This window comes from Carassius gibelio, chromosome B12, assembly GCF_023724105.1.
Source record: "Carassius gibelio isolate Cgi1373 ecotype wild population from Czech Republic chromosome B12, carGib1.2-hapl.c, whole genome shotgun sequence".
NCBI classification, from domain to species: domain Eukaryota; kingdom Metazoa; phylum Chordata; class Actinopteri; order Cypriniformes; family Cyprinidae; genus Carassius; species Carassius gibelio.
In genome coordinates, this window is record NC_068407.1 from 4896601 (window position 1) to 4923700 (window position 27100).

The 27100-nt window shown below is 35.9% G+C and overlaps 1 protein-coding gene across 1 annotated transcript in view; it reads left to right on the forward strand.

Moving 5' to 3' along the window:
- The first annotated feature begins 500 nt into the window (after positions 1-500).
- Positions 501-27100, forward strand: part of si:ch211-216b21.2 (heparan sulfate glucosamine 3-O-sulfotransferase 3A1) — a 35964-nt gene continuing 9364 nt past the window's right edge. The window contains exon 1 of the mRNA XM_052570239.1: positions 501-1404. Coding sequence (XP_052426199.1) covers positions 833-1404 — 572 coding nt within the window. The 5' untranslated portion in view covers positions 501-832. The remainder of the gene's footprint in view (positions 1405-27100) is intronic.

Consider the following 27100-nt stretch of genomic DNA (forward strand, 5'->3'; position numbering starts at 1 on the left):
AACGGCCAAGCATTTTGGCCTGACTTAAGTAAGGGATTCACTGTAAAATAATGTTTACTATCTACAATATTATAGGGTTGACTGGAGAGGCATTTGAGTCTTAGCAGTGGATTTACTTTTTCCATTTATTTTGTGAATATGGTGATTATTATGAACCTACAAACCATATCTTGATTTCTCTAAAACCACCTTGCGTAAACTACAAACCTGCATTTGTTCGGTTGTGGCCACGGGCGCTCAATGTGACATTTGCTTTGAACACGAGCGTGACCGTTCCTCAGCCGAACTGACAGGTGGGCGGAGTCTGCCCAGCCTATCCTGCATCCTATTGGTTACTAGCATGCAAATTACATGCGCTCTGGAAAGGTTTGTGGAACCTGATTGGACCGCGACATGTCAGTCACTTCAGGTGACGTCATTCTGAAGTTAGATGCAAGGCACACACGTGTGAGCTACTAGTGCTATGAACTATCAGAATTTCACAAATCATTTTAAGCAAAGGCTGGATTAAAAAAAAAATGAAAAGCTGATATTTTAAATTTTAAGAATCTATATATTTGGATTGAAAACAAACTAAAGAAATAATTCAAATGGACTCCTCCAACATAGTAATTTAAAATTCGCAGTAAAGTAATTCTCAGACTAGTAACTGTTTACATAACGACAAGGAGCTTTACATATGCGCAAGGATTTTTGGAGAGCGGCGCGTGCGAACACTAATCCACCTTTGATGCTCTCAAGCTCCAAACTCTGCCTTATTTTTTGATGGCAAGACGGAATAATGCCAGTATAGCATGGCTGTCTCTCCAACTCATGCCATCCGTGGACCGACATGGCATTTAGCCGCGTCTTTCTGGACCCTCCGTCCAAGAGCATCTCTAAGACCTTCGCGGTCATGTTGCTGTCTATAGTCACGTCTTTATACTTTCTCCACTGCCTCACGGAGCGATGCGGGACCTGTATACCCACAGAGAGAAGAGAAGCGGGTCCAGTGGAAGGATTTTATGCCTCGAAACTTAAAGATTTTGAGTCGCTGAGGAGAAAGAGACTTCTTCAGAAATGGACCGTAATGAGGCACCACAGCTTGATCCACCAGCTCGAAAGTGTCCGTGAAGAGGGTTTATCTCTTATTGATGCTGACAGACACGTTTTGCAGGCTCACGTAAAGATATCAAACTCTCTGGATATAGATTTGGAGACGGGAGAATCGTATTTTGATTCAGGTAAACTAAGTGCGTTAGGTGAGGGCAGTAAGAAGCTGCCTCAGGCGATTATCATCGGGGTGAAGAAAGGCGGGACGCGCGCGCTGCTGGAGTTTCTGCGCGTGCATCCAGATATTCGCGCGGTCGGAGCCGAGCCGCACTTCTTCGACCGTAACTATGACAACGGAATGGACTGGTACAGGTAAGTTACATTTCATTATGATGATGTGGCTTATTAACACAAAAGCTTGAAAAGACATTCGTCATTATTATTACATATTTATCACATAGCTGGTGACCTTGGAGAAGAAATCTTAAAATAATTAATAAACTATTATATCTTACAAGAGACAATTTATAAAAGGACTTTGATCTTAAATATGAAGTAATGTAATAATGTATTGTAGCCTATAAAATAATATTATCAATAATAATTTATTTGTAGTTGTATTATTATTTAATTTTGCTGTATGGAAGGTCAACAAGTAATAAAAAAAAGAACAGTACACACAAACCAGATCTAAATGTTAGTCTACTCTGTAAAACATATATTTGATAAGATTAATAATAAAAAGAAAAAGAAAACAATATGTGTGGAATTTACAGTTTTGTTCATTTAAACAAATGTAAATTATATAAATAAAAACATGCAAATCTAAAAATGCAAATAAAACCATCCCTTTTGATTGAATAATACTATATTAGCAGATCCCATGTTCTCACATTAAATAAAATTCTCATTTGGAAAGTATCTCTAGAACTTTTTGGTACTTTGAACTGCAGAAAATCAAAGGGGTGAACACAAGATAAAAAGTATCCTCACAATATTACATAATGCACATAGACGTTTAGGGTCAATAATTTTTTAATTAAATTTAATTTAAGAAAAAGTGTAAAGTGCAAGAAGTCGTTTTTTACTCACTAGAAGATTAAGAAAAAAAAAAAAAAAAACCTTTAGCAGAAAGATTTGTATTGCCATCAAACTTTTTTTTTTTACTACTTTTTATAATTGTTTTAAGATTTTATTAACTTTTTACATAAGGAATGAAAATTTAATGATACAATCTATTACACTGAGTCTGTGGAAGTGAGACACACACATTAAGAATTTAAGAAAAACAATCTTAAGTGTATTTTTGTTGTGCTTTTATGTGCATATTTTCTGCATCTATGTGGGTGAGTGTGTGTGTGGTTCATTCACACATCTTCAGGCTGCTGTTCGAGTTTAACAGCAGCTTGTCTTTTGCTGCTCAGAGTAATGGGGCATATCAGACATCACAGCTCTGTTATTAAGAGGGATTATGGCCATAATGAAAGGTTACCTGTCTGTCTCCGCAGGCATATTTCACCACCAGATTTAGTTAACATACCGGGTCATGCAAAAGTGCAAAGGCAAACTTAGTCCTAATGCTATCTTTCCTGCCCCTCTCTTCTCCTCTGATAAATTTCCAGACTTTCTTTTGTCGAAAATATAGATGAAAAGAAACAAATAAATACAGAAATCCTTTAAAAACACTTACTCGCTTTATCATTGTGCAGTCTCTCTTTTCAGCATCACTCTTTCACACCATCCTATTCATGCTTTGTGCTTCGTTATATCCATGAGGATCCCATCCATCCAAGAGTTGCCAGGATTCTTGGGAATGTGACACAAGGCTAGAAAAAACAGGCCTGGTAGTTGTAAACCCCCCATCGTTTAGAAAGGAAGGGCCCTTAATTTAAAATGGGTAAACAAAAAAACAATAACTGCAACATTAAAATGATTTGCTTGAATAACAGCATGTGTCAGATAACTCATCCATTTACAGTATGTCTGCATGTCTGTGTACTTTTTTTTTTAAACACTGCGGCAAATGTGTTTAAAAGTGTGGCCCATCAGGAAAAAAATGAACTAAAAGTGAGTGGAATAACTAAGCTAGCTGAAAATGTTAGAAGAAGCGTGATTTACTAAAGCTAAAACACAACTGTGGATGGGTTTCAACTTTCTACAAGACAGGAAAAAATAAAGAAATAAACTAAGCGGCCAATGTTTTTCTCTCACTCTCTTTTCTCAAACGAGCTGAAAGACATTTCCTGAATATATGCACAAGGCGTGACAGTTTGATGGATCTGTGCAAATGTCTTAAAAATAAAGAAAACAAACATAAAATTACTTTTGCGGCATAAATTCTCACCCTTTGTAAAACCCTCTGGGAATAATTGCGTTCTCCCGACCGCTGAAGTTATGAATGGGCTCTGTTTTTTTTTTCCCTCCTTGCACTAATCACTGTGTCCAATTTGGTGGAATTATGTGACTCTTTTCAGACTAGGCTGTGAATGTTTAAACACAGAGACTTCCATCTGCAGGGATGAAGGTCCTTTGTGTGTCGTAATGGCTGATACGGAGACTGTGAAGGAGTCACACAACTTTGCTTCTCTGTGGGAATGTGAGACGTCTGTGTGTGTTTTGTCAATTAAGTTGCTCGTGTCCAGTTGGTCGTATTGGTGGCTCAAAATGGCTGAAGAAAAATCTGAAAATCAAAATGTGCTATGCATTTTCTATACTGTTTTCAGAAGTTTGTCAAAGAACTAAAAGAAAAAGTAATTGTAATGATACCGGACTGCATCTGTGCTACTACAAATGTCAGTGTTGTGGTTTCTTGTCAAACATTACTCACCCATCTGCAGTCAACATCGCAACAGTGAAATCAGACACACAGCCAGAACATCTGTGAGAGGTAAAACATAGTATAAGATTATATAATATTATGAAAAGCAGGCTTTTTCTTTGGGCTACCAAAGCACCCCTTTTTAAATTATTGACAGTTCATCGGCTCACTGTCAGCTAAAACAAAACGGTCTTGTGCTGAGAAAATGCCACTTAAACCCCAATGCTTTTGTTATGGAAATCTGTTCTGCGAGTCCAAAAAGAGATCATTTAAAAGGCTTGATGTAATGGGAGGTCTTTGCTTAAATGAAAGCGTGTTACAATCAGGGCTTCTAAAATGACCCTTCCTGAAACCTGTTGTGTCCAGGGGTGTGTGTGTAATTGATTAAATGGCTAGTTGAACTACACGTCAGAATTGGACCATCATCTGTCATAAAATCATGAAGCCTTTCCCACTGGTCTCCAATACCTGACTTATCCAGTAGATACTGTATTCCATAATTCCCAGTTGAGGAAGAGGAGACACTTTAAAGAGTGTGTGTGTAATATAGTAAACTTTCCAGTCACATTTTACCTTAGTCTACTGTTCAAAAGTTTTAGGTTGGTAAGATTTTTTTCCAAGGCTGCATTTATTTGACCAAATAAAATATACTGTACAGTAAAACAGTAATAGTGTGAAATATAGTATTAACATTTAAATTAAGTTTTCTATTTGAATATAGTTTAATAAGTAATGTATTCATGTGATGGCACAGCTGAATTTTTATAAATGTTGAAAACATTGTGCTATTTAATTGTATTTTTTTTTTTAATCTTTTTATGAAACAAAGTAACATAGTGGTAACATAATGTAAAAATCTTTTGATAAATTCAATGCATCCTTTCTAAATAAATCGATTAACTTTTAAAATTATTATTATTACTATTATTTGAACGGTTGTACATTTATTAAGATTTACAATGTATTGACAACTAATGCAGGGCCCAAAACCAAATGAACAATTACACCACATTCAAAGTGTGGAACAAACACTGTAACATCACCAAATAAAGTTGCGATACAACATCTTTGAAATATTACTTTGTTTTTGGTATTGCACTAATAGTCATACGAACTGAATTAGTTTTGTTCATAAATTATTTGGGCCACTTTACTTGTGGTAAATTTGTATACTTCCTTTTAATTATAGCATTGTTTCATATACAAGGGAATTAAGTAATTACACATCTGGAGAGCCTGTGCGCTTATGTTTCTTTGCACTCTTCCCCTTTTGTAGCCCCTGCGGTGAGGGCTTCTCTCAAGTGGATTCAAGGAACGCATATCAAAGCATAGCCACTCAAACTACATTAAAACCTCTTTAAAATTCAAGCTGGAAAATGTGGAAAAATCCTAGTCCACACATCTGAAGACATTTTTTAAGGACTCCTCATTTTTCTCCTTAAACTATCCTAAGCTGAAGTTTGCATTCTGCAAATAAACTAATTTGCAAAAGCTCCAAATGTCTCTGAACATTAATAGTATTCAAAGCAACAAACTTTGACTTGTAAAGATGGTTTGTGATTAAGTGGGAAGTAGGCTCTAAAACTCACCTCTGTTTGGAGCTATAGACATCTCTCATTACAGGTGTTGTGGAGAAGTTTTTGGAGGACCTGTGAAGAGGCTGGCTGGCCATTTGGCAGAGGGTAGTGTGAACTTTGTTGGAATAAGGGGAATGTTCTTGAGCGATGCATGGCACAGACCCCGTTTCATGTAGACAGAACATGGTGTTCGCTTCACACTGGCAGACGCAGCCTGTGGTTTATAGTGCAGTGGCAAAGTTCCTGGGAAAATAAAACCCCCGTGTTAGTGGAAATACGGACAGATTCACATGAGTACAGTAAAAACTGACAGTCAGTAACATCTTAATTTGCGTTCAACACACTATTTAACATTTGGGTTGGTGAAATATTTCAAAGAGTCATCGGAGTCTATCATGATCGCGTTAGCATTCAGATAAAAAAGCATTAGCATTAGCATTTAAAAAAATAAAGGTTCCTTTAAAAAGCTTTAACATCCATGGCACCTTCCTATAAAAGGTTATTTATAGTGGAAAATGGATCTTCAGATTATTAAAGTGTATTAAATAAAAAAGTTCATACAAAAAAAAAAAAAAAAATAATAATAATAATTAGTAATTCATAATATAGGTCAAATACCAGTATGCTACTATTAATATATATAAGAATTAAATCAGCATTCATCATTTGCAAGGAATTATCAAAGCTCCACAAGTAAATGATAATTAAATCATTAATTAACTGCATACATTCTATAACCGATAAACCCAAACAGAAGATTCACATATTTAAGCTGACCAAAAGTTGTATGCATGTAAAAAAAAAAAAAAAAAAAAAAATGTTAAGTGGAAAAATGCACACGCTCAAAACTGCTAGTGTGCTAGTTTAGCATCTTATATAAATACCAACAAGATCAAAAATGTTTTTTGCTGAACTTAAGGTGCAAGAAAAACACAATGGAGCTTTATTATTAGAACACTATTATTAGGAGTCCTATGCAGTCGCTCACCTGCTCGCACACACACCTGCATGTGCTTTAGACTATTATAAAGTTTTCTACCTGAGCCAGCCTTGGGGCAGGTTGTACTGTAATGTTGTACTGCTAGGATGACATAAGCCAGCTGGGACATGAGATCACACTGAACAAAGAGACCCCTTTGCGTGTGTAGAGGCCTTTGATCTGGTTTGGCTAGGGGCTCCGCTGTGACATGTTCGCTCAAGTTACCGCAAATACACTGAGAAACGCTATCATCTCGCTCTGCAATTCTTACTCAGTTCTTCAGACAGTTAAACAGCATAATTACAATCTTCCAAACACTTTTCGATAACTGCAGGTATGCTGATCACATTTCGCTCAAAGCTTTTCCTTGACAACTACACTGTTACCAGTGTAAAATTGCACATGTAATCATACTCCTTTACTGAAATGGACTAAAAGTGGACTTTGTTTATTTTGTAAAGCAAGATGCCAACGACTAAAGCTCAAGCCAAGTTAGAGCCTTGTGATTTACAATGAGACACTGAGAGTATAAATGTGCTTGTTTGCGTGTGTGTACAGACGTGGGTCACTGGAAGGTTCAGACCTTTTATGTAGGTCATGTTTGGAGGTGAGAGGGGTCAGTAACTGGATCTGAAAAGTGAAGGACTTCAGGAGGGTGAAAATTAACATCGGGGTACAACTGTGTGAGGGAACTCGAGAGGTCTCTTAACTCTTGTTGAGGGAATGTGTGAGCATGCAATCTGATATACACAGATAGACTATGGCTGGTTACGGCCAACTACCTCATGATGAAACAGACATTGCGATATATATGTTGTGATGAATCATATTGTCATAATTGAGTCGAGATTAAAACCGTGCCAAGCAGGAGAAAACTCCTTTCAGATTTGGTTCACTTTTGAACGCTAATTTCAATATGAACAATTATGACATGATTCTTCATGAACTGAAGTGAACTGTAGGAAAACATTTCAATTAAAATAATAATACCTTTTCAAATTAAAAACTAAACTTTTTAAAAACAACTATTTACATGAGATTTTAAAATTGAGATTTTGGGTTTTTCTCACACACTTAGCATATTGAAAAGAAATATGTTAAATATGTTTGAATGCCAAGTGAAATCTTGATAATGGGCAAAAATAAGTAGATTTTTATTTATTTTTTATCATAAAAGTTTTCCCTAATTAAAGAGAAAAATTAAGAATTTTAATTCAAAAGTGTTGCCTGTTAAGCATAAGGTTGTTCATATACATACACTTGACAAATATTATACCTTATATAGTTTTGTCATTACTTGAACTCTAGAAAATTATAGAAATGTAAAAATAAACAGATAAATAAAGACTAAAATAAGACTTTCATACAAGGACTTAACTAGGCAATATATTAGAAATTTCCTCACAACACACCCTGTATGCATTATTTTATGTACATTGTTGTACATACACACATATATAATATACTATAATAGAATAGAATAGAATGGACTGGAAATCTGTCCAGGGTGTTTTTCCCATCTATGATCATATAGACAACAAGCAGTTGCAGGAAATGGATGGATAATATAATATAATATAATTTAATATAATATAATATAATATAATATAATATAATATAATATAATATAATATAATATAATATAATATAATATAATATAATACAATATAATATAATATTAATGCACAAAAAAATATAAACCTAGTGATACAAAGACCTGAAGTATAAATGCATTTATATTTACTATGTATTTATTTATTTATTTATTTATTTATTTAAGAAAGCCTTATACATAAACAGTACTACCACATATTGTATACCCTCACACTCACACACAAACATGCACACATACACACTTACAACAAGTGTCTTATGACTTTCTCTACAGAACACACATTGTGTTAACCCCCTCAAACATACACACGCAAACACTCTTAAGCAGCTGATCCCCAGAGCTGTTTGGGGGGCCAGGGCACAGTGCTGGCTGTCAACAGCTGCCTGAAAGGCATTCTGGGAATCCAGCCCCAGTGGGCACTGAGAAGAGCGAGCAGGTGTAGACTGCTCCCCAGACACCTTCACACACACACCCACCCACCAACCTGATGCCATTATCTGCTACAGCTCCCTCACAACCTGAACACAGCTCAGCAGGACAAGCATTTGCATCGCTCAACACTAAGGTGAGCACAAGCAGGTTTGGATGAAATGGAATAGATGATTTGCAGGTCACAGAGAGCAACTCTAAAGGGTGAGAGATGTTGGCCATGAGAGTGACCCGCGTGCAGACACAGATGGGAATGCAAGGGATCGGTTACTCACAAGTCGGGTGTCACCACTTGTTTATGTTGTTCGATTTGTGCAAGCTTTGATCATGCAAAAACAGCTAGGGACTATTTTTAACTACAGAGTTGGTGTCTAGGTAGCCTCAGCCTCAGCCAATGTCTGATGCATACGGCACACGTGGAAACAAAAAGGTGGAAACACTTTGGTGGAGTTTCAAAGTCGTTTTTGGATTGGTTGAATTATACAGGATTTTCGGGAGACGTGTGTGTCGCGCTCTTTTCAGTATATTTTACAAAATTATTCTTGCAAACACAGCTGCCAAAATTATGATTATAAAATTATGATGTAACTGTATTTTCTTACAATGTACGAAGTAATAAAAGTTTGGAATAGCATGAGGCTGAGTAAATGACAATAGAATTTTAAATCTGGGTTAAATCATCTCTTTAAATGTTTACATCTGCAAAGATTCAGACTTACAAAGTGACTGCTTTCAGTTATTCATTTTACGTGACATGAGAAACAGTTACTCATGTGATCTACCTTCTAAAACAGTTGGATACTCATGGAAAACCTGTAGCCAACTAACAACCAAAAGTACTGCATGGTCACATGACAACCTTCTACAATTGAATCTGATCCTTTAACACATGTGAATTACTGTATATCCATAAGCAAGCTACAGGAGACAAGAAGTCTTGATAGCATACGTTAACAGCAGCTGCGTTTGCTTAATCTTGTTTTGCCAATAAAGACGTCTCTTGAATATTTCCATCTAAGTGGAGGCGTTTTATTGCCACAAAATCATGAAACCTCCACAGATAAACACAGCAATTTATTCAACGAGCTCTTAAGGGCATGTCTGTGAATGTAAATTTTTGTTTATTTGCTCTGGGCATTGTGGAACCACACTGGTTGATGGTTTTGTATATTTTACATCAAACTAACCCGGAGCGGTTCTCAATGTATCAACCGAAGCAGATCAAAATTTCAGCGCTCACAGCAATTTAGTGTCATTTCACCTTCCTGTACACAGATTCCTCGCTCTTTCTCTTGAAAAACCTTGAAAGTTGTAGCAAAGTGTTATCCTGTCAGAAAGAAGTTGAAATAGTATACCAAGCACTTGGCAGTAGAAGTGCATGTGGGTTTATGTCCGTGCAGAGCCTGCAGGAACAATGCAAAAGGAGTCTGACAATATAAAGGAGCCGCTGATGTCTGTGAACTAGACCCAGCAGCGCTGAACAAAACTACCCGCAAAAAACAACTACAATAGATCAATCCTGCAAAAGACTGCATGCAAGCTAAGCTGTCGCTACAACGAGCCAAAAGACGGTACCGAGAACCAACACAAAGAGAGAGCGAGAGGGGTGTTGTGGGTAAATGAGGCATGGCAAGAGCACATACGTGTTACGGGCCTCAATGGGGCGGAATGGTGGAATAAACCCTCTCTGTCGCATGATGGATTTCACTTTTCCAGTGCACCGGCAACAGCTTTATCATAGGAAAGGGAGACATCAATTTTCCACCCTAAGACAGACAGAGAGAGACAAAGCGTAGTTCCTTTTCCATTCTGAAATAACTGTTAAAATGGTTTAAATGAGCAAAAATCAACACTTTCCCAGCATGATGATATTAATATTTGTTGATTTAGATTGCTTCCATTGTCCTCATTTGGAAGTCGCTTTAGTGTCTGCTAAATGACTAAATGTAAAATGAAAACGTAATAAGTAACATTTATTATTTATCAACTTGAAATGCAAACCCATTATAAGCACTTATTCCATTCATGAATCCAGCACAAATTCCTCTTTTAAAAAGCATAAGTCTTTCTTGCGTTTTTGGCATACTTTGTTCACATTTGAAATATTATAAGAGCTCTTTAAAATTATAGGTTTTCGCTAGTGTTGATGTGGTTCCTATTGTTAGGTCTTTAACGCTGTGGGTGTCCTGAGAGCTGCTGTGTGTAATGTGTGTGTTATCTTTCCATGTGACCCGTGCCAGCAGTACAAACCATGCCAGTCCTGTGGTGTCCCTATGCCACTGTGAATCAGACAGAAAACAAGACAGAAAGAGTGGGGAGAGAGAAAAATATTTGTGTGTGTGTCAGCCCAGTTTAACCCATTCTCCCTTCTTGTGCACTTTTGCCAGACCTGCATGCTCTGAAAGGAAAATAGAGAACCCAGACAATCAAATGAAAACATCTATAAGAAGTCTATTCACAACTCATTTAAGACATTGATGGTGCATTCATATAATATCATAATTACTGTAATAAGGACTTTCCAAACTGTAAAAAAAAAACATTTAATTATTTGTCTCAGCATTACATTATTCTACTTGACAGTTCATCATATAAATCAATTAAAATTACAGCTGTTCTAAAAGATGAAGAAAGATATGTAGTGACCTCAACATGTACTGTATTATATTTTTTATAGCTGATGTTACCTAATGTGCTTTCTTATTTCTTCAATATTGAATAGTGAATATATTTAATGTACTATTTTTTTTTTATTTCCATTTATGCACACAGCAGACCCTTTTATTCAAAGTGACTTACAAAAGAGACACACACAGTAAGTCGTTTATCACAGATGCAACAATATTCATTGTACACAATGACAACGAAAATGGCATAATAGAGATAAAATAAACTAAAAATATAGGAGTAATTACTGGGCTAAGCACTACAGAAGTAAGCGTCAGACCAACTGCAGCAATGAGTAATTAAAACCATTTGAAGATGATTTTAGTCAAAATGGCTGAAAATCATAAATACAACCACTAATAATTTGATTAAGTGGCTTATCACTTTTGAGCAATAGGTGGTGATGTTATAAAACTCTCAGACATATTTGAAAGATTCTATGCAGCTAACTTTAGATATTTCACACACTTTTGAACTCCAGTGTTTAGTTGATCCTGATAAGCGCTCGTCATTAAAGTTGTAAATACTACGTTTTGTTTTTTCTTTCGTGAGGAAAAACAGAAAAGAAATTCACAGTCACTCAGAAACTGGTGACTGTGAATGAATCAGCAGAGCTTGTACGAGCTTTTGCCATCTCTGAATCATTCTCTGACGTTTTCCAAATGTCAAAATTGGATTCCGCATCTATCTGTGCATGATGGTGTCCAATGCTTCCGGCGAGCGGAGCTTCTCAAAGTTGGGAATAATCAAAGGAGAGCTGGATGGGTCTCTCTAAGTGACATCCCAATTCGTCGGGAATTGGGAACTAGCAATTCTGAAGGCAAACTCCAAGTTGCCATAATTACGATAATTCTAACAACTCCAGAAAACCGTATTAATTGAGTATTAGCTAATACTATCAATTAACACAAATTAGCTATCTCTTATATCCATAAGACAAGCCTTGTCATAATTCTGCTGTATTTCCCAATCACATGCAACAGAATCAACACTATGTGCACATATTGATTTTATTCTTAGCCAGTGATGTGTTTCTTGTTCACGGCAGATTGTTTTGACTGTAAAAATGAATTTGGGAAATGTATCATGGGATTTTCTGTCTAATCAAGTGTTAGAGAAACATGCAAGAAGACCCATGTACACCACAGCCCCTGTAAAAGACACTTGAGAGTTGGCAGTCTCAGCCAAACTGGGCTGATCTCCCACACAAACATGCAAAACGGAGAAAAAGAGAGATGTCTGTGGTAAAGAAAGACATCAAACCTTACGTGCGAATGCTAGACGCTCTGTATTAATCCTTATTCTTGCGGTGAAATCTCTCAGGTGGCCACAGACTCTGTAAACATACAAGCACTGTTAAGTACTGTACAGAATGCAATAAACCATGTTTAGGTGTTTAAGGTGTTAGTCTGAATATCATAATCCCAACCACAATATCCGTAGATTTATGACACAAAATTATCAGGTTGGGATGTTCCAACATTCTTTCCGTTGTTCTTAAATATTCCGCAATACGTTTCAAAAGATGATCCCTGTTGTGATTTAAAGTCTCATAATTCCCCACACACTTTTCACTGGACTGATCCAATAGATGTTCTTTTGCAAATAATTTACCATCTAAACCTAAAACTTGAGCCGTCTATGTTCTTAGCATATGTTTATTGAATTCATTCATCCTCTTTATGAATATACATTCAGCCAGATGCAAGCTTGCCCTTACTAGTTGTTACGGCAAGCAGACGAATCAGTCCTCAGGAGAGAGTGACCTTCTCTGGCACCGGAGCGCTGACGAATGAAGCCCACTGGCAGAGCTTGGCTCTTTTGCATAAAGATAGAGTGTAGGCCTCTGAACGGCCTGTGATGGATACTGTAACCACAGACTCCTCTGACGAGGTCCAGTAATTTAATGAGTCCCAAACTGAACACCTCTAATTGCTAATGGAACCAGCCCTGAGTTGCCATTAAACAGTCTGGAGGAACTTTGACAGAATGCAGTGTCTAAGTGATGGAGGAGAGGCACACCTTTGCTTGTTTTGCTTTCTTGTTCATGAAAAATTAAGGATTTATGGGGCATCAATTAGGTTGGCAATAAAGTTAAAAAAGGTTCTGTATTTGTTGAGAAACAGAGCTAGCAGGACGATACCAAAGGGAAGGATTAAATTAAATTAATGCATTTAGCAAACACTTTTATCCAAAGCGACTTATATATATATATATATATATATATATATATATATATATATATATATATATTGCATTCACAGAGTAATTTCTAGCCTGAGAAAAAATTATATGCTGTATACTATAAATGCCCATTACTTTTTTTTAAAATGACCTTTTAATATTTAATTAATTTCCATGAGTTTTCCAGTCACACTTTTGGAATTTCTGATATTTCCTGGTTTTCCAAGTATATAATTTCTAGTGCAATATTTTCTTGGGGTGTCTTAATGTTTTCAAGAGTGTTTCTGCAGTGTGGACAGAAATATTACTTGCATATTTAGCATGAAGTACTGTACTCAGGCATTTGAAAGTTTAAAGGGGTCACACAATGCTTTTTTAAAGATCATTATTTTGTGTATTTGGTGTAACAGAATATTTTGACATTCTTTAATGTTAAAAAAAGACATTATTTTTTTAAATACAGTAAATTATTGTAGGTCCTCTCTGTCTCACCTCTCTCAAACATGACGTTTTCTACAAAGTCCCTAAATCCGACAAGCGCAGTCTGCTCTGATTGGCCAATTGACCGAATGAATTGTGATTGGCAGAACACCGCAAGCACTCGTCAGAAATGTAGCGCCCCTTTCCATAATCGCAAGCTTCGTCTTTAAAATATATGTAAAGACAGTTAATAATGTCCTTAGTTTTACCATCAGTTTAAGTCTGCAAGGGGAACAGAGTCACGTGTCAGATAGTGATGAAGCTCGTATGTGTTTGCAGTACACAAGCCATGGACGGTTACAAACACACACACACAATGCGCAAAACTCCACATTTGAACAGTCAATAACAAATACTTAAACTAATAACAAAACATACGTGTTTGAATGAGTCATTTTAATAGGGCATGGCAGAGTCTGAACTTTGATAAAGAATATCTCTTTGGATTTGAGACTTCAGTATTTGCAACTTTACAACTCTTCTTCCTTCACCAAGTGTTTGTAACACTCCAAAGAGAAAGGAAAAACTTGAAATTGCATCATATGACATAAGATTAGATTTTTTAATGTTTTAAAAACTGGTCTTTTATGTTTACTGAGGCAGCATTTATCGATTAAAAATAATACGATTACAATTTTAATAACTATTTTCTATTTGAATATATTTAAAATTTAATTTATTCCTGGGATGGCAAAGCTAAATTTTCAGCAGTCATTATGCTGGTCTTCACTGCCACAAAATCCTGCAGAAATCATTCTAATATGCTGATTTAGTGCTCAAGAAAATCTAATTTATTTTCCTTAATGAATGAAAGTTTATTTTAACAAAAAACAGGTAAGACTTTAATATAGGGTCCAATTCACACTAATAACTAGTTGCTTATTAGCATGTCTATTATTAACATATTGGCTGTTTATTAGTGTTTATAAAGTACATATAATGCATGGCATCCATCATCCTACCCAATACCCTAAACTTAACAACTACCTTATAAACTATTAATAAGCAGCAAATAAGGAGTTAATTGAGGCAAAAGTCATAGTTAATGGTCAGTTAATAGTGAGAATTGAACCCTAAAATAAAGTGTGACCATATATATAATTGTAAAAATAAAATCAACGGCCAGTAACTTTTTGAACTACTAGCTGCATTAGATTGAAATGAATTCATTTCAAATGTATCATTTTTTCAGTGGAGTCAAACAAAAGTCAAACGGAAACCACTAACTTGTAGGACCTCACCTACAAGCCTTGAACATGTAATAACACTCAGACTAGTATAGTACTGTATATCTATGTCATTCTATTGAGAGTGAGTGTGACAGCATATTTCAAGAGATTGGACACATGAGACAGGAAGAGAGTCTTTTTAATGGCATCCTCCTGAAACAGGACACCCTGAGAACTGCGATGCCTCTGAGGTCCTTTAAATCTCTCATTCCTTCATCCTCTTGAGAGACACACCCTTCAGCTACTGTCCCAAGTAAGGATGTTTCCACTGTATCTGGTTAATTAAAGTAGTTAGTACTTGAAAAACATCTCGCTGGTTGAATGTTGACTCCAATTCACTGTTCAAGTGGTCTCAAAATGTATTTGGACATTTTAGTTACTTAAAAAGTATAAATGTCATTAACAAAATATCAAACCAAGTGGCACTTATTATTCAAAAATATTAAATTATACTTTCACTTTAAGAAAAAATAAATACTTTAGAAGTAGGTTAGGAATCATAAGTCAAAATAATAATCTGTTAGCCACTTGTTGTAAATCATCATGCTCTACTGCAGTGTTGAGAATGATCAGTTCCAGAGGCAGTGGTCTCTTCTTATCCACATTAGTTTATCAAATTCACAGAACTCAAGTTATATTTAGCTATAGTCTACTGGAAGTATACGTTACTCCTCATTTTATCTCTGTGGAGGAAGTTTTAAATCCTCCTTTTGTTCAGAGCAAGAGACCGTTGGGAAAACAGCTTGGGAGAGCGCTGTAGAGTAGTGGAGATTTATGTCCACTTTTTAAAAAAATCTCTTCATATCACTTCCTGTTTCCTCTCGCTGTTTACTGTACCCAGGCGGACCATTGTGGGAAATTTATTTAAATTTGCTTATCACCTTAATTGAGGTCTCCCAGAGTTTCCGCAACAACCATAATTCCATTACACAAACTATTTTGAGACATTTTATTAACTCAAATGAGGCTTCAAGCCCTCCCACCAAACCTAATGTCACTGAGCAGCACACAAACAATCCCACACATCAATGCTCTGACGTCTGTCCAGGTCAGACCATAGCCTTAACAACCTCCGCAACAAGATACTGGTGCTTCCAATCCCTACAACGATCACTAGAAAACCTCTGATCCTGACTCTTATTTTTCTAATTGATCAGATATATGTTTTATACATGTCCGGCAATAAAATGAGTGGGGAAAAATCTCATAGACTGAAATCCAGACTTGATGTGAGTTCTTCTGATCTATCCCAGTAAGCAACCACCCAGAATACCCTTGCAACGCCCTAGAAGCCGTCCAGAATACCTTCACACCACATACATCACACTATCATCGTGGCGGGGAGTTTTGCACAGATAAGAAAATCTGTAATACAGAATATTTCCTACCTGCTTCATTTCTTTTAACATCTGGAGAAATGTAAACCTCTCCTGGGTGTGTGAAGGAAGAAGGCTGTTCCGAGGGCATTGTTCGAAAATCTCAAAATGTGCTTAGCCTACTACACACCGTGAGACAGGAGATGATGTATTGTTAATACTGCAGTGTATTTCATTAGAGAGATAAGTGAAATATGTGCTGGGCTGGCTGTATTTTTCTCTGCTGATCTCAGAGACGACACATCTGTTTTCATCAGAGATTCAGTTATTCTGCAATAATCATTGGAATCTTTTTAATCTAATTATTCTTAATAATTTGGACGGCATTGCTGAGCAATGCATTTCGTTTTAAACAGGGACTGGAGAAATATAATACCACAGAGGATTAACTATGATTATTTGATGGAAATGTGCCATTTTAAATTCTTATACGTATATATAAACAGTCAAATCAAAGTTTTTTTTTTTTTTTTTTTTTTTTTTTTTGTGGTCTGCAGTTTTTATGGATATATGCAAAACCCATTGTCTTACTTTTCTATATTTATTATAAGTTAGATGTTGGGTAGGACACAGTATCTATAAGTTAAATTATATTAGTATGTAATATTGGTATTACAACAAAAATTCTTAAAAATGCTTTTGTTATCCAAAATAAATATTATATATATATATATATATATATATATATATATATATATATATATATATATATATATATATATATATATATATATATATATATATATATAATAAAATAAATAATAATAAATACATATTTAACGAGATTAGAAATGCCTTGGCAACTGAAATAAAAATTAGAATGCAAAACTAATTATATTATATTTATTTATTTATTTATATATATATTTATTATATATATATATTATGCTATATATTAACCTTATATTTTAACCTTACAAAGAGTGTGTAAATATTTTCTAAATGGCTTTCTCATGAGATGGGGTCAAATATGGCACTCTGCATCAGGCTGCACATAGGCAATTTAAATATGTGGAAATGTGTTGATGTGGAGAATGTGTAAATGTACATTTCTGGGTGCTCATTTACCTGTAAAGATGCTTTCACACACTGACACAAATACTCATGAGAGCTACTTTAAACTACAGCACTGGTAGTGTCGCTTTTGCATAATTGACAATTTTTTTTTTTTTTTTTTTATTGTTATTTTCTCCAACACACACAAAATGATTTTAATCTACTCACTTCTGCTGCTTCAAACTGCATAAATGACCAACTGCCTCCTCTGCAATTTTCATACGTCGAACTGCTCGTGATTGCTAATGTTTATGCAAATCAAATGGCATTATATATCAAGTGTTAAATCACTGAGAATATGAATGCAGCTAATACGCATTTTATTCTCTATATTTTGGAAAATGTTTTTTTTTTTTCTTGAGTGATGCTCATACAGTGAGCCCATCCTCATTATAATCCATTTTGATCTCTAATCGTTCTTTTCACGCCCCGTTTTTATTAATAGACTCTGTTTGGTATGTGTGGGGCATTTGTCTTTCAAGCATGGCCTCCTCACTCAATCTCTCTCTCTCGACTCCCCAAAAATTCACACATTATCTTCCTTCAGCACTCTCCCATTATGCTAATGCATTTTGAGGAGTGATTGCATCAGTATGAAAAAAATAGAGTAAAATCTCTCTGATTGATTAGGTGAGTTATCATATCAGGACGGCCCACCCCAACACCCCCGTATGCCATTATGGACGACACATAGACAACTGTTCATTTATAATCACTGCCATGATGAGTGTGCAGCTTATAGAGTCGAAAGTAAGAGTTATTTTTTGGAATAAGCACATTAGTTATAAGACAGATAACTCTGATTGTGAATAAATAAACCACAGAAAGAAGCATCAGCATGCACTTAAATGTAAGTTTGCGTTAAATTTACGAGTCTTTTGTTTAACAGGACACGCTCAATGAATATTGTGCTCGCCAACATTCAAAACTTTAATACTTCCATTGTTTTTCTTATTTGCAAAACTGGCTTATTTTCCAAATAGCCACTCTATCAAAAACCAATCTTTCCATTTTGTTCCAAGACAAAAGCCAAGTTCTCAATAGGTCTTTTGTTGAAGCCTTACAACAGCATCCTTCTGTAATCCATTCCTCATCTTCTCCTCTTCATTTAAATAACAGTGCCATACAGAATTGTTGACAGCTTTTCACAACACCCTCCTATCAGCAAGTGAACAATTTCTATTCAGTGGCATGGGTTTACCTTCACTGTAGGAAAAAGGAAGAGGTATTTCTAAATGTTTCTATTCTCCAAGGACAGATATTTCTTTTAATCTGGGTTCACCGCATACTTCTCGGTTCTGTTGAATCTGGGTTCGATCCCAGTCCAACCACAGCTCAGTTCAGACACCGTTACAAACCACAAAGGCTTTCTTCATCGTCCTGCTCATCTCTTCCCCTCTTTTTCAGTCTTCCTGCATATTAAACATACTAACACAACTGCCACAGATAGCTTTTGCTCTTTCATTTTATCGTCACGGTCACCTGTACCACATGATTCAGTCGCTGTTGGATTTGAACGAGGTGCACGCAGCTCCATTTCTTCCTTGGGCTATTTACTTAATGGCTAATGCAAAAAAGGCCTCCAAAATGGAAATGGCACATTAACCCACCCCTTTTTTCCCATTTTCTAGCCCTCCTGCCTTTCTTCGAACTCCTCGTTCGGATAAATTACCGTGCTAACACATTATTACGAAGCACATTACTTGTTCTGGCAAATATATAAGAGGAAAGGGAGATGAAATCCCATCAAATATTTAAAGCAACAGACTTCTAATCGACCAAATGATGACTAACACACTGATGGTTGTTTGTTTCTGCAAATGCTATACTGAACAAGAAGTCTATGAAGAAGGAATAGAAAGTATATGTAGCTGTATTTGGTTTAAGTGCTTGCAAGGTGTTAATGTTTCAGGTAAGTTTAATCAAATCAAATCATCAAATTCTATCATCAAATTGTTCATTTTCTTTGAGCTTTATGTTAAAATCAACGTGACCCGACACCATCTTTGTAGATGCTTAAATAGATATATGAAAGGAAAAAGTTATTCTTATTAGGTATCCAAATGCATGCAAGAAAGAAGACCAATTGTTATTCAGTATGCAAATATTGCCCATGGCACAGGTTAAACATTATGACATTTGGTTAAAATGCACTTGAGAACTAATGACATTATGAACCAATGAATGTCAGTGACGCCAACTGGCACCATAGACGACTTTTGCATGCTAAATGTGTACTTTTCGAATAAATAAATGTATTGAAATACAAATATGTATTTATATATTTATTATATGCAGCATCTGCAAAGTCTGTATGTTTGTGGTGCATCAATTTCAGACGTTTACTATGGTCCAAAACAAACCCCTAAGCAGAATGTTTAAGAAATAGCAGTCTAGCACTGCCTTGCTAGCACTGTAATGAGTTTATATGAAGCACGGGATAAAGTGGCATTTTTAAACATGCTAATCTGTGCTGAGGAGTCTGTATGATGGCAGGGAAGAGCTGTGAGCGGACTGCTGCTATGTCTCTTGCAGCTTGGCACCATGACAGGCGGAGCAGGATGGGAGTCTTTTGTGTTAGTAGAGCTCCAAATATAAGAGTCTTACAGAAAGAGAGAAAGAGAACTGATGAGGAACAGAGACTGAGTGAAGAACGACTCAAGTATAATCACATGGAAAGAGCTTTGGAAGAAGAGAGAGAGAGTGACAGTGAAGTGCAAGTTAGGCTGATTAAAGGGGTCCTATTATGCTTTTTCACTTTTTGAATTTGAGTTAGTGTGTATTGTGTATGCAACCCTAAACCTATTCTTACAGTAGGATAAATACAGTGTTGGTAGCATAATCTGATAGGTAACCTTATTTGTCAGAACACCGACTCAACAACATGATGTCTATCAGCCATTGGCAGTCTATCGACCCAAGCCTAGTTACCACTCTAATATGTCTTGCAATATCCGTGCGTGCAAAAGTTCTTGTTCAATATTCTCAGGTTCTGAAACCGGCTCAAAGTGATTTGGCAATATTGACACCATCCTTAACTATACTGGAGCAGAAGGAACTTGCTTCTTTGGCAAGGGGCGGGGCTGTACCGAAACACTGTCTAAGCTGTTCGCCAATCACAATGCACTGGGGCAGCTAACCAATCACATCACATTTTGTTTTTCGGGAGGTGGGCCTTCATCGTTTCTGGAACTAATCAAGCCAAGTCAAAAATATTGTAATAATGTAAATGATGTGAAAAATAATGCATTTTTCCAAGCATGTGAGCATGTTCTGGTACACCCCCAAAGCAAAATCAAGACTGTAAAAGAGCATATATATAAACAAGGAAGAAATAAAGATTATAGCTTACAGTAAGAGTAAGTTTAAGACAACCAGAGAGGGACTTAGAGAGAGAACAGACTCTGTGTAATCAGCTTTGCTCCTCACTCTTCCATAAAGTGCTTGATGGTTCATCCCTAAGCCTTTTTTTTTTCTTTATCATCTTCCATTTTCCCTACTTTCATCTCTTCCCAAACCGCACAACTCGGCCTCTGCCTCTTTTTAGCTTGTAGTTATTGGCCTAAATAGGTCAATAAAAGTGGTGCAGACACCAAATTCAGATATAAAAAGGAATTAAACCTCTGGCTCCTGTAGAAAAACCATGACCAGGTCGACCCTGCAAAGCTTCAGATTGTTTAAACAGGTTTCTTCTGTATGCTTTTTTATGTCCAAAATGAGCTAGACGATAATCATATATCTCAGCTACAATTAAAAAATGGCCTTGAATCAGTTTTCACTCAGAAACTGTTGGTAATTACACGAATAAATTGTGCGTTTTTGTGGCAGTAGGACTGAAATAGTATTTTCTTTTCTCATACTTCAATTCGCATTCAGACATTACATTGTGAGAACAGACAACGTCTACTAATAAAATAATGATAAAATATTATTTTTAAAGGAATATTTACAAGACAAATTACCAGAAAAACTGAATTTGACAAAACTTTCATAGGGCAAGTTTTTGCATTGGTTTTATACGATTGTCTTATATTAGATCATAGAACATATAATATTTGTGTTCTTCATTGTCCCTGTCCTGATTTAAAGACAGCCAAACAGGTTTTGTTGCCTTAAGAGCAGAACAATGGCTGCCTTCATACAGCTGCTGTTTGACAGGATCTCATATTTTGGGAGGACCAGGTGCCGGGAATCGAGTTGGGATTTCCCTTTTGCACGCCACTGGTAGTGTGTGAGTGTGCACCCATGTGCCATGGGCTGGCCCTGTTTGCATTCACTCAAGTGTAACCCCACATTATTAGTTATTAAGTCATACTTACATCAGCTTTTATTACTTTGGTTTCTCCAAAGCAGCTAACACAAGTGATCCGGGAGTGAACTTAGATGCAAATGGTGACATCAGTCTATTTCGACAGATTTAAAAATCCAGATGATAAATGAGCCTTGTGCACTGATTTCACAGCCACAGGGCATTGGTTTCAGAACCTCTGGTCCATACTAGACAAGCAATGAGAGCACAATGTCTAATTTATAGCCCTGTTACCAGAGTCACACACAAAAGAGAAGAGTTTGAGCACAGAGCAGCTTGTTCGTGTCATCTTCACCTGGTTTGATTTATAGTGGCTCTGATGATTTTCTCTCTTTGGGAGAATGCTGCTCCATGTCCACTGGTCTAACTCTAAGAATGGGGACTAGAAATGGCAAAATAACCTTTTTGCAAGTTTCGTTCTTGGTGTTCGGGATACAAATGAGGAACCGTGAAGCAGGAGATTTTGGTTACAATAGTCTTTGATTTAAACTAATTTTGTAATGTCTTTCTTAATAGACGACTATAGATGTCGACTATAGATTAAAGACACAGTCCCCCCCCCCCCCCCCCCCAAAAAAAAATAATAATCTTCTACTCGCCCAAATTGTCATTCAAAACCTATATGATTTTCTTTCTTCTGTGGAATATAAAAGGAAGAAAGAAAGTTAAAAGAACAAAATAATAATTTATAAAGAAGGTTTTTCCATGCAGTTGCAATGGGGTTCTAATCGTTCAAGCTTCAAAAAGAACTCAAATCACAATAAAACTATTATATACCATTTTAAAAGCAGTCTATTTGACTAAAATATACTCTGAGTATCTGGAAGCCATACGATAGCTTTGTGTATAAAACACGCCAAAATTGTAGGAAAACATTTAAATGTAAAATACATGAACAAATCACTAAGTCAGATTTTTTCAATTAAGCAGTTCACAAAAATATCCTGAATGATTCATTCAAGATGACTGATCCAGTTCTTGGGTTCAAATCACTGACTCAATGATCAGCTCATGGTGGTTACCAGCTCAATGGAAGTCAATATTATAAGTGAATAATGAAATACATTTAGGTCTGTATTTCATAGAAAACTACTGTATGATTGTTATTTACAGCAGCAGAAGTTTATGCAAGCTCTTTCTCATACCTCATATTTTCCCCTAAAACAGCAAGAATGGACTTTGCAAAAAAATGTCATTTTGGCTCCATTCTGAGATTTCCAAGAATTTAAAATTGATAAGCAATGAAGTAACATTTTACAAAGGTATTGAACCAGAGTTGGAACTCTAATAAAGGAAGAGTATGATCCTTTACATACTGTATCTACAGACAAAAGGGGTCAAAACCCACCAGCAATGATATTAGAGCCCTCCTGAAGAACACAAATGGGGTAAAATACTAAGCAAAACATCACAGTATTGCCTAGAGCACAACTTGAACTAGCAGTCAGCGCAGGTCTCTCACCCACAGTGTTGCAACTAACAGGAAGGATTCTGACATGTGGAGCGAATCCTCTGAGCCTCTGTTATAATCGAGAACATATGCAGGCATACTTGAGGTCTGAAAGTCATTGAGAAGAAGCAAGTACCTGCAGATTTCACTGTAGGAGTGCCAGACTAATGATACAGTGAGCATCACCACAGCATGGCTGCCATATGTGTTGGGTTTTGATCACCTCAGCTGTAGAAGATACAGAAGAACATAATGTGGTCACAGCATGTGTGTTTCTGGTTCAGCATGATTTTAGTGCAGAGTAGAATAAAAAGAAGCATGCATGTGGGAATTTATGAATATGTTTTTTGCTAATGAATTCAACATTTAGTCCTGATAACAGCTCTGTATTCACAGTAAAACAGGTAATATTCTATAGTGTGTTCTCTATGTAAAACTGATATTTCAAAACAGTGATTAGAACCGATGCTAATATCGCAAACAAAAACTAAATGAAAACCTTACAAAGAAAAGCTAATATAAATGTGTAAAATGTAAGTAAAATAAAACTAATTTTCATGAATCCAAAAAGTAACAAAAAAAATGAATGTTGGTTTTTCATAAATAATGAAGTTTTCAAATGTACATCTTACATTTTTATAATTAAACTGAATGAAAATAACACAAGATTGTTTGGAACCAGTGATAATATTGTTAATAAAAAATAATAAAAAGTAATATAACTGGGGCGGGGGGGTGGGATGAATTACTATTTTTTTATGAATCCAAAAAGTTACTAAAAAGTAAATGAACAGAGATTCACCTCGCCATCAGTGAACATGAAACATTCACAAATGCTACTTGAATTATACTGTATTGTATAACAGTAAAATGTTAAAACTAAAATAAAAACAAAAACTATCAAAACTCAAAATCTAATACTATAATACAAATGAAAAAATGCTTAAACTAAAAAAAATCCCAGAGTGTAAACCAAAACTACACTACACTGAAAGGACGAACTGAAAATAAAATAAAAACTGAATTCAATAATAACCCTCTCTGAAACTGAATAGAATCACTATTTTGGCCGATTACATTGCACAAGTTGAGGTTAACATTTATTGAGCGGCATGCACAAACAATCACTCAATCGAATTTAAGAAGCTTTCTGTTTTGAGCCTGAACAGACAATCTTTATAGATTTTTCCAGAGGTCGACATAATACAGCAAATCTTCTACAACCTGACCTTTCAGTTCAAGATATTTTGCTCCAGCAAAATAATCCAGGGACCTTTAATGTCGGGAACTACCAAGTGAGCCTGTGCCCAAGTCACTGAGCAAAAACAAAGACATTTCCACTTTTTGAGACATTTGTTCCGTAATTATATTAGATATAGCTATAACAAATCCTATTTTCACTCTCTCTCTCTGTATACATACACACCTGGACCTCATTAATAAAGTTAAAAATCCAATATATTACTTTAGTAAGTACTGCAAAATCAAGCAGGCCATTGCTGCTGATGGAGTGATTGTTGTTTTGCGGAGGTCAAGTTTCTTTGTTATTTTTTTCCTTATGTGGTTCTTACTGAGGGATTTTTAATAGGTCTGGAGTAACAGACGTCTAATCGTCTCCAGCTTCCTCCTGAGGGATCGTATCCACGCCTGGCAGAAAGAATGAACCTGGCACAAAATCATTGCCTCTTAACGGAGGGCTTAAATGGAAGAGGATATACTAAAGAACAAGCTGTTTAAAGCTAACTAATCTCTGCACAGCTCAGCAATCAAACACACAGCCATTTCTTTTTCTTCATAAACTACTCAGTGCTGACTCTTAATAAACATATGGTGTCCTGCAAGTGAAACTGAGATTAAATAAAACACTTTCACTTGACATGTACCTCACAGATGCAGGTCTACTAAAAAAAACCTGTTCCAGTCACATTTCTACATTTCCAGACACATTTCCAAAGTAGTTGTGATGCAGCACCGCTTGAGTTTTAAGCTGATCTGCAGGTAATACAAAGCCTCAGAAATAAGCTTGGCGTTAAGTTGTGTCTTATCACTCTCAAGCCCTAGAGTTTGCTGAAAAATAAGAGAAAGAATGTGTAAGACAGGGAGAAAAAGATAAAAGAGAAAAGTGTCTGTGGCTGACTGCAACTGAAACCAGTGGGTCAGAAAGACATTAAAAAGTAATCCAGATTCCATGTTGAAGTGTAGTTCAAATTTACACTAAAACTTTTAGCATCAGCCTACAACACACACACACACACACACACACACACTGTATGCAGATCCCCGGTCACCACAGCCACACTTGGATACACGTATGCAAAGATTAATTTTGCATTTCATTTGGCATATTGACCAGGGATGTAGAATCCATTGCAATACTAAGTCCGCGTAGCATAGTAGGACATTGTAGTATACATAGTTGTAAATAAAACAGAGATTATTGGTGGGTAAGTTTGAACAAATCTTTCTACTTGCCTTTCTTTGTAATTATTTGTTAAAAATTTCTGATTGAAATTAGTTTCAAATTTATATATACTTTTACATTATATTTATATATTTAGGGCTGTCAAATCGAGTAATAACAGTTTATATTTACATATTGTGTAAACTGTGTATATTTATATGTAATATATGTATAACATATACATAAAAATATACATTATACACACACACACACACACACACACACACACATACTGTATACATGTAAATATTTCTCAAATATATACATAAATATACACAGTACAGACATATATATCATGTATGCAATATATATACATATATACATATGTGTGTGTGTGTGTGTGTGTGTGTGTGTGTGTGTGTGTGTGTGTGTGTGTGTGTGTGTGTGCAATATATAATATTCAAAGTGATCACTGCTAAAATTTGAGACATTACTGAACAATCTTAAAAGAAAAGGCCAAATAAATTGAAAAGAATAAAAAACAACTGTAGTTCTACTACTACTACTATTATTTTCTCTATTATTATTATTGTTGTCGTCGTTGTTGTTGTTATTATTGTATTTTGCTTTTTTTATATACAATTTTTCATAGTCCAATCACATAATGAATAAAAAAGATAGATTAAAAATCACAGATGTAATTTCTCTGATCATTCCTGAAATGGAAGGACGAGTTAAGCGTACAGTGTTCCAAACAGTGCGGAATGTTGCTCATTTTGGAAAATGTAGGGTATTCTATGCATACCATATAGAGTATGCATACTACAGTATATACTACACCAATATTAAACACACACATGCGCGCGTGCTTCGACAGTTCTTCAACGGCACACACTCACACTAATGCGTGAACTGCTTCTCTAGTAACCGTCTGTTTCTGCGACGGCAGCGGGGTGGGGGATCAGGACTATAAATCCACAAATGTCTTCAGCCACACTCAGCTCATTTCAAGCATTCACTTTTCAATCCACAGCCCAGTTTAGCTGCCAAGAGGATCAGAGGAGCAGTCAGGGTTTTCCTTCAAAGCAAATGCAACATTAAAGTTTCCCATTTGGTAACGGAAGGCAATAAGAAGAGGAAGAAGAGGTTCTGCATGTCTGTCTGTGTGTGTGTGTGTGTATTTTAACTGGTGGAATGTAAAAGCATGTTCATCCTCTGATGGCAGAGAGTGTTTTCTTTCTGTCTTTCATTCCACCCCATCTTTCTCTACAGTCAGAGCGGGTGAATTATTCACAAGAAGGTTGCCACAGAGATACTGCTTATTTTTCCTCTCTTACACAATAAACTTGGGAGTTACTCGAGGCACAGAGAGACATGGACTGAGAGAGCAACAGAGGAAGTTGTGCTGTGCTTAAAATGCTGCTGATATATTTATAAGAACAGACTGTAAAGCTAACTCTATTAAATTTTTACTAAATTGTGCAAAGGCAGTTGCTAT